The sequence below is a fragment of the Marmota marmota genome, unplaced genomic scaffold (genome assembly GCF_001458135.2).
Source record: "Marmota marmota marmota unplaced genomic scaffold, marMar, whole genome shotgun sequence".
Taxonomy (NCBI): domain Eukaryota; kingdom Metazoa; phylum Chordata; class Mammalia; order Rodentia; family Sciuridae; genus Marmota; species Marmota marmota.
Genome location: NW_026000205.1, coordinates 6,397,030 through 6,405,373, shown reverse-complemented (window position 1 = coordinate 6,405,373; position 8,344 = coordinate 6,397,030). Strand labels below are relative to the sequence as shown.

Here is an 8,344-nt window from a genome sequence, read left to right as displayed (position 1 = left end):
GCGCGGGCGGGGCGGGGAGGTGGTGTTTTCGAGGGGAGGGGAGGGAGGGGCTCTTCCTCCGCAGCCAGCCCCGCCTTCCAGCCCATTGGCTGGGCGCTGCCGCCCTCTGGCGGTTACGGAGGTAGACTCTAGGCTGCGAGCTCCGCAGCGCGCAGGGCCAGCCCTCGGCTCCAGGGCACTGAGTGGGCTCCCCCACCACACAGCCTTGGACGTCCGCATTTGCCTCCTGACCGACTTCTTACCCGCCCGGACTAAGACCCGACTCTCCGCCGGTGCTGTCACTGCCCACAGGCACTATTTCTTCCCATTTGTGACCCTGGATGGCTTACCTGTGCACAGGTGCAGGGTTTGGTCATCCCCAGTGTCCTGTTTTTTGGCTTCATCGCTTTTTGACCTTGGGCCCTTCAGAAAGCTGCTTTTCACATTTCTGATCCTCAGTCTTTTCGTCTGTAAAACGGGACAAATAATAATGCCCGCTGCTCCAGAAGACTCCTGTCAAGTATGATGCGCAAGGCCAGGCACTGGGAAGATCCGCCCCCAATAAACTGCCAGCTAGGGTTTGTTATTGCTGTTATTGCTATCAGCCTACCTTCTCTCCCAGACCCATGTCTCCTGTTCCCCATGGGGGGCAGTAAGAGGGCTGAGGTCACTGTTGTAGGCATCTCCCGGGGTTGCAGCCGCAGGACTCAACTCTTCCAGCCTGCTTTCTTTCCATCCCACTAACTCCCACCCCCCAAACACACACACACACATGATTTGGGGTCAGCTAGGCTGCTGGAGCAGGTCTGTGGGCCAGGGTATTTTCCCTTCCGAAGGGGGCGGACCAGCCCTGTGGTTTCCTCCCTGGGTGACTTCCGGCAAGGAGGGCTGGCCCCCAGAGAGGGCGGGGAGATGACACAGTTGTTCCCCCAGCCCTGGTGGGGCGGGCAGTATGGTTCACTCCAGCATGGGGGCTCCAGGTAAGGGGGCAGGTGCCTATGCACTGGTGGGAAGGACAGGTTGAGCACATTTGGGTTTGTTGTGCTGGCAACTCAGCTGACCCCCCTGCCATCCCTTTTTAGCTTTCTCTCTTGTCCTGCTCTGTACTCCAGCAATTCCCCCTCTTCCCAGGCTGGCTCCCTGCCACACACACACACACACACACACACACACACTCCCTGGCTCCTTTTCCCTACCTTTTCACAGCAGGCATTGACGCTTCCAACCTTTGTCCCCATGTCTACTGCCCTGTTCTGAGGGGGTCTCTGGGAGGAAGGGACAGAGCCAGGTGTTAGTAGTGAGACCGTGTATGGAAAACCAGTGGGGTGAGCAATGTGGGTGACACTTGGGTGGGGCTGGTAAGGGGTTGGCAGGCTAAGTTGCTGGACTTGGGTATTGCCATTCTTTTGAGCGTATGTATGCATCTGTGTACAGGTTGTGGTGCATCTGTATATGTGTGTGAGCATGTGTGTGCAGTAGTTCTGAATCTTCTGAGGGTGGTTCTTATGAGCACATTAGCAAGTGTATGAGCTGGTGTAGGGGGCTATGTGTGGCATTGTAAGGTGGCCTTGGCAATGCTCTCTTGACTTGCTTCTTCCCCTCAGCTGTCACCGCCTCAGAGGTCTGATATCCCTGTGTAAATTAGCAATAAGCCTCTCTCGATCCCCTCACCTGCCTTTTCTTTTCTTCACAGCACTTATTGATGCCTGAAATTTCATTATATATTTGTGTACTTATTAAATGCCTCCTCCACCAAATGTCAGTTGCCTAAGTGAACTCTGTGTGCCAGGCACTGTATAATATGATTTATATTTGTTAGTTCACTGAGTAGAATGCACCTCGGCACAGTGCGGATTATCACTTGACAGTATTGATGGGAATGTTAAATGAGATGACATGTGTAATATGCTTAGCATAGTGCCTGGAATGTGGCAAGTACTTGGTACTTCATGATTCTTTCATTTGTGGCTGTATGGGCATGACTGTGGGTATGTCACGTTTCTGGGTGTCTGTGGGTGTGAATCTTGGCTTGATGTATGCCCTCCTATGTGCACCAGTGTATGTGGGCATCACTCTGATCCTTTACCAACACATATTTATTGAGTGGTTCTGTGCTGGGTGTTGGAAATACAACTGAAAAAGGCAGCTTCATGTCTGCCCTCCTGGAGCCCCAAGTTCAGTGGAGAAGACAGACCTGTCACCAGTGATCCTACAGAGTGATCAAGGCAGGAATTGGGGAGGCACGGGGGTAGTAGGAGGCCAGAAAACATCCAGTTCAGCTAGTGCAGGGTCAGAGAGTGCTTTCTAGAGGACGGGACTGTCTGAGCTGGGATATGAAGTATGAATTGGTGTGAGCAGGGCCCAGGAGGTAAGGAGGGGGTGGGACGGGAGAAAGATGTTTCTTTTTTTTTTCTTCCTTTTTTTTTGAGGGGGTACCAGAAATTGTACCCACTCAGAGTGCTTAACCACTGAGCCACATCCCCATTCCTTTTAAAATTTTTATCTTCAGACAGGGTCTCATTAAGTTGCTTAGGGCCTTGTGAAGTTGCCGAGGCTGACTTTGAACTTGTGATCCTCCTGCCTCAGCCTCCCAAGCTGCTGGAATTACAGGTGTGTGCCACTGTGCCTGGTAAAGGAGGAAGACTATTTAAAGGATGGCATGTGTTTATTGACTGTGTCAGCTGTGTATGTGTGTGTGTGTGCCTGTGTATTGTGGACACAAGATTCATAGTGTCTTCACATGCACGGTATCTGTTCCACCACTGACTAGTCTCTGTCGGGGACCAAATGGGGACTGCATAGGTGATATGCAGCAAGTTAGACTCTTTACTTGCAATTTTTCACAAAACAGCCCTACCTGGGTGGACTGGCCTGGGTTTTCCCTGCCCAGACATGAATTAATACATTATGCAGCCTTTGACAGATTCCTCATCCTACATGGACTCTCACTTCACATCTGTGAACTGGCCCAGGGGTCTGCTCTGGTCATCCTGTCCAGGATGAAGTGACTCTGTATATGTGACTGTGTGCATGTTTGGGCACGTCTATGTGTGTATCTGTGTGACTTGTGTGTGCATATCTATCTATCTCCGTGAGGCTCTGGGCATTGTGCACATCTATGTGTGGTGGTGACTCTGGGTACAACAGTGTATAAGTGTGTAACATCTGGGTATATGTTTTGCATAACTTCCCCTGGCATCACAACTAGGCATCTGTCTTTATCAGCAGACCTGTGAACATTCCTGTCTGGCATCTGTGCACACCTCTGTCTTGTGTGTGTTGGCCAGGCCCTGCTTGGCTGTGGCTGTGGTGTGTGATGTGGAGTTCTTGCCTATTGTTGGCACAGCTGGAGGCCACCTCTCTTGTTGTGTCTGCTGCCTGCATGGCTATCCCTCCCTCTTGACAGCTCAGAAGTGCTCACTCCCTTGAGGCCACCAGGGACAGCTGTGGGGTTGGGGGAGGGTGGGAGGTGCTGCTCCTGGGGAGGCCGGGGGCTGGGCCAGCTGGACCCACAGAGGTTCCCGGCAGCATCAACCCTGCCCACAGGGGCTCCCAGGGCATAGCTAGTATCAAGGCGGGCTGTAGAGGCAGAGGACCCAGGGGACAGGCCAAGCGGGGCCAGGAAGGGTGAGGGGCAGTCCTTGGGCCCTCTATATTTAGCCTTATTTTCGGTAAGTGCTTAACGAGAAGCTCGCCTAAGTCTGCTAAAACTGGCTGGGGGAAATGCAGAGGAGAAGTGAAAGTCCGGGGAGGGAGGGTCGGGGAGGGTGGAAGGGACCCAGAGTCCCAGACTTGGGGCAGTGGATGAACTCAGGGCAGGGCAGCCCTGGGTGGATCTCGCCTAAGAATGGTGGGATTCAAGGTGTGGCTCCGAGGGGCCTAGTCATGCATTGCTATTGGTGTCCAGTTCCTCCAAAAAATTACATGCTCCTTGGAAAGTCAGAGAGGGTCATAATCCTAAGTAACCAACCAACTTTTCTATTCAAGTGAAACTTAGAGAGGGACTTCTGGAGATGCCAGGGCACTGGAGCACATCAGAATCATTGGGAGCACATGGTGTGTGTGTGTGTGTGTGTGTTTAAATCAGATGGCATGTCACACCTTGTTCCATTAAAACCAGTTGGCTGGGCACAATGGCACATGCCTGTAATCCTAGGGGCACAGGAGACTGAGGCAGGAAGATCACAAGTTCAAAGCCAGCTTCAGCAACAGCGAGGTGCTAAGCTAAGCAACTCAGTGAGACCCTGTCTCTAAATAAAACGTAAAAAGGGGGCTGGGGATATAGTTCAGTGGTTAAGCTCCCCCTGGGCTCAATCCCCCCCCCCAAAAAAAAAACTCAAACAAAAAAAGCAGCACCAGAATTTTCATAAAGTCAAGGGCAGGGCATGAAGCATTCCTGCCTGGGCAGAGGTTGAAGCAAAGTTTTCCATGGCCTCTCCAGGTCCCTAATCCCTGATGGACGATGCCCTCGAGTCCTTGTCCACGCATCATTTAGCTTTTGGTGCATGGTAAAAATGGAGCCCCTATTCAGCCTTGATAGGAATGACTTTACCCTTGCCTTGAATTGCACTCTGATAAGGGAGAAAGGATGATCGAGAGATAGTTTGGCACCTATAATCCCAAACGGCTCGAGAGGCTGAGGCAAGAGGATCGTGCGTTCAAAGCTAGTTTCAGCAACTTAGCAAGACCCTAACCAACTCAGAGAGACCCTGTCTCTAAATAAAATATTAAAAAGGACTGAGGATGTGGCTTAGTGGCTCAGTTTCCCTGGGTTCAATCCCCAGTACAAAAGAGAGAGACGGAGAAAGAAACAGAGAGAGAGAGAGAGAGACACCTTGGCCAAGGGAAGCACTTAATTTGCTATGCTCCAGCCAAGGACTGGGTGGTGAGTACTGGGGCCTCGTGGGAGTAGTCTAGAAAATGTAGGGAGAATGAAGGAAACTAAATGGTGGACATTTTCCCTTAAACTGTTTTTGCCTCTAGCTGCTAACCCTGTGGAGGGAATCTTAACTTAAAAGTTTAGGCAGAATTGCTTTGGAGACGGGGGCAGAGGATTGAGGTGTCGTCAGGTGATAGCAAAGATAGGGTCTTGCTTGGACAGCATGGAGAATCCTCTCATGCTTTCACTCATTTCAAAGACACAGCCTGAGTCCTGCACAGCAGCGACTCCAACCTGGGTCCTCAAGGAACCCACAGTCAGGGGGTGGGAACAGAGTCACTGGGGGAACTTACATGAAAGAGACACTGACAGCCTGGGGGTGAGGGATGACTTCATATAGGAGGGGATTTGTGAGCCAGGCCTTGAAGAGGGGCAGGAGATGCAGAAGAGCAGGAAAGGGTCCCTGTAGGAAAGATCAGAGGGAAAGGTCTGAAGGAGGGAGGTCAGGACACGGCCATCTTTGGTTGTCAACCTGCATGTCCTCTGCTGGGCAGTGGAGGAGCCCAAGATCAGACCTGCTCTGATGGGAAAGACACATGGGGGACTGGAAGGCTACAGACTCTGAGCCAGTGACGGGAGATGCTGGGGCAAGGAAAGCCAGGGCAAAAGCAGCAGGGCAAGATCCCCGGCTTCCTAGAGGGCAGTCCTGAAGGATAAATAGGAGGTGGACAGAGTGGGGGACAGCATTCCAGGCAGAGGGACCAGCATATACCAAGGACTTTGGGAATATTTGTTAAATGGCAGGGAAACAGCAGGGCAGGGTAGGAACAAGTAGGAGGCAGCAGAAGTTGCGGGGAGGGGTGTTCTGCAAACACATAACTCGTTCTGGGCTGGTGAGGCTGGGGACCCAGCAATGAGTCAGATAGGTCTGTCCCCGGGTCTGATGAAGAAGGAACCTGGTCACAGACACCACAGCCCTGGGGGATTGAGGAAGGGGGTGTGAGAGGATGAATTAATTTGCTAGGGCTGTCATAACGAAGTACCGTAGACTAGATGACTAAAACAACAGAAATTTATTTTCTTGAAATTCTGGAAATTAGAAGCCGGAGATCAAGGTGTTGGTAAGGTTGGTTTCTTTGAGGCCTATTTCCTTGACTTGTAGGTGACAGTCTTCTCTGTGTCTTCTCTCTGTGAGTCTGTGTCCCAATTTTCTCTTTTTATAAGGATATCAGTCAGATTGAATTGGGGCCCACCCTAATAGCCTCATTCTTACCTTACTTACGTCTGTAAAGACTTGATCTCCAAATGCAGTTATATTTGGAGGTACTGGGATTTAGAATTCATCATACGAATTTGGGTGGACAGATTCACTCCACAGCAAAGGAGTTTCTGTGGTGGTGGGCTGGAGGCTGCTCCATCTGTGGACAGGAGAACTGGCATTTGCCAGCCAGGCAGGGGTATAGCACCTGCAAGATCTGCACTCCTCGTCAAGCAGAGCCCCCAAACAGTGGGAGATGCTGGGTGGGGTGTCAAAGAGCAGGATGCATGAGTGGTAAGGATGAGCTGTCGAGGGTAGTAGGCTGCACCCTGAAGTCTGGCCAAGGGGCCTGGACTTTTCTTAAGGAAAAAGGTTTAGAGCCAGGGAGAGCTGGGTGTAGGAAGGATTGCTGGAGGGAGGGGACAGGGAGGGGGCTTAGGCTTGGCCCTGTGATGGTTAGTGGTTGCCTGGAATAACTCTAAGGTTTTCCTGAGTAGGAGCTAGGATCAGGCCTTTGCTGCCCGAGTCGGGAGCAGCCCCAACCCATCTCTCTTTACATCTTCCTGGATTTCTAACGATCATTAGGCATTCAGTGCTCCATCTCCAGTGCCCAGAAACGGAACTTGAGCCCCCATAGCATTCTGAGCACTGTCCTCCCCCACCCTCCCAGCCTACACCTTAATAGGACTATGTGCCTTTTTTAAACCTTAATTTTTTTTCTTTTTGTTAAAACATAATGTATATACAGTAAAGTACTCAATTTTTAAGTGTGCAGCTTGATGAATTTTGTCTTGTGTATTGATCCTACAGGCTTCCTCATGGTCGACACTCCCCAGAGGTACTTACTAGTCTGGCCTCGATCATTCAAGATCAGCTTGCTTGTGTTTTGAACTCCATGTATTAGAATTAGCACTTGTGTGTCTGCCTTTGTTTGGCCACTTTCACTCGGCCTGTGAGAGTCAGGAGCGTGCATGAAGCAGGAGCTTGTTCTTTTTCATCGCTGTGACTGTTTCATTGTATGGATGTACCACATTGTGTTTATCTGTTCACCCATTGATGGGCTCTTGGGTTCTTTCCAGTATGGGGCCATTATGAAAAGTATGCGGAAACATTCGTGCCTGTGCCCTTTAGTGGCAGGATGTGTGTTTCTCTTGGGTGGATGCCCAGGAGTGGATGTGCTGGGTCATGGCGTGGGGGGGGGGCAGGTGCAAGGGAACTGTCTCTTCAGTTTTCCTGAATAGTGCTTGTATCAATTTACACTCCCACCAGCAATTCATGACGTGGCTTTTGAATTAAGATTCTAAAAGAATCTGAAACACAAGCAGCGGTTCACACAGAGTAATCCACAGTTGCAAAATCCCCGGACTCTCCCCCGAGTCCCTGTTGCTGAGTTCTTCCCAGTCCTCACTGTAGCAGGCCTTCTTTAAATATCTTGGGTGCAGATCACACTCGAGTTGGACAGCTCCTTCCATTGGGGTGGGGTCATAGTTTAGGTGGGGGTTTTGGAGTGAGCTGTGGGGCATGAGTAAGGGCTGAGGACAGTTGAGAGTCAAGGTCAAATGAAGAACTTGGATCATCTGGGCATAAGCTGGGATCAGGGTGAGTAAGGGTACTGAGAATGGGTAAGGCTGAACCCCAGATTTGTGTTGGGGTCCAGGGGTAGGAAGGGTAGGAGTCGGTATCAGGATGAGCTTGAATTAGCAATTGTTGGAGATAAGATTCATGCAGAGATGGGCCCATTAGGTTGGAGTGATCCAGATTAGACACAGGAACCCTGGAGACATTAAGATCTGGGCCCAATCAGGGCACTTCTTCGCCTTGCCATGCTCTTGCAGAGGTGAGACCACTTTTGGAGCCTCAGTTCCCTCCTCTATGAAATGGGGTGACATCAACATCAACTGTTCATGTAAGCTCACTCCTATTTAGCTTCCTGCTTGGTGGGTGAGCACTCACCTTTCCATGGTTGGTGTCGGTGCAGAGAGTTCCCGCAATTTTTCCATTCATTTGTTCCCCTGGTGCCCAACTTGCTGCTTGCCACCTTTCCCTGGTCACCTCCTCCTGTTTGTAGGGTGGACTTGAGAATGCAGCTGGGAATCAAGCTGAAGTCTGGGTAGAGTCTAGGGTTAGATTGGAGGACATAGCAGGGACAGGGGCAGAGGGTGTTAAGGTTAGAGAGCAGCAGAGTGAGGCCCCAAGGCTTCTGCTTTGCACACAAGAAGGCCAGTGGG

General features: G+C 51.0%; 1 protein-coding gene and 1 long non-coding RNA gene across 28 annotated transcripts in view; one reads left to right on the top strand and one right to left on the bottom strand.

Annotated features, from left to right (window-relative positions):
• LOC125612600 overlaps positions 1–818 on the bottom strand; it is a 21,562-nt gene extending 20,744 nt beyond the window's left edge. For 2 of the 4 annotated variants that reach the window (XR_007343072.1, XR_007343073.1), the window contains exons 1-2: positions 590–818; positions 330–447 (exon numbers count right to left, since the gene is read on the bottom strand). This is a non-coding gene — a long non-coding RNA (uncharacterized LOC125612600). The remainder of the gene's footprint in view (positions 1–329; positions 448–589) is intronic. The other 2 variants (XR_007343070.1, XR_007343071.1) reach the window with 2 other exon arrangements.
• Positions 1–8,344, top strand: part of Pou2f2 (POU class 2 homeobox 2) — a 62,940-nt gene that overhangs the window by 23,481 nt on the left and 31,115 nt on the right. For 12 of the 24 annotated variants that reach the window (XM_015496779.2, XM_015496776.2, XM_015496777.2 and 9 more), the window contains exon 1: positions 829–959. The exons of 1 other annotated variant lie outside the window; for it this stretch is intronic. In XM_015496779.2, coding sequence (XP_015352265.1) covers positions 932–959 — 28 coding nt within the window. In that variant the 5' untranslated portion in view covers positions 829–931. Of the gene's footprint in view, positions 1–828; positions 960–2,543; positions 2,590–6,595; positions 6,955–7,660; positions 7,716–7,743; positions 8,023–8,344 lie in introns of those variants that run through there. 11 more of the 24 variants (XM_048790795.1, XM_048790799.1, XM_048790797.1 and 8 more) reach the window with 11 other exon arrangements.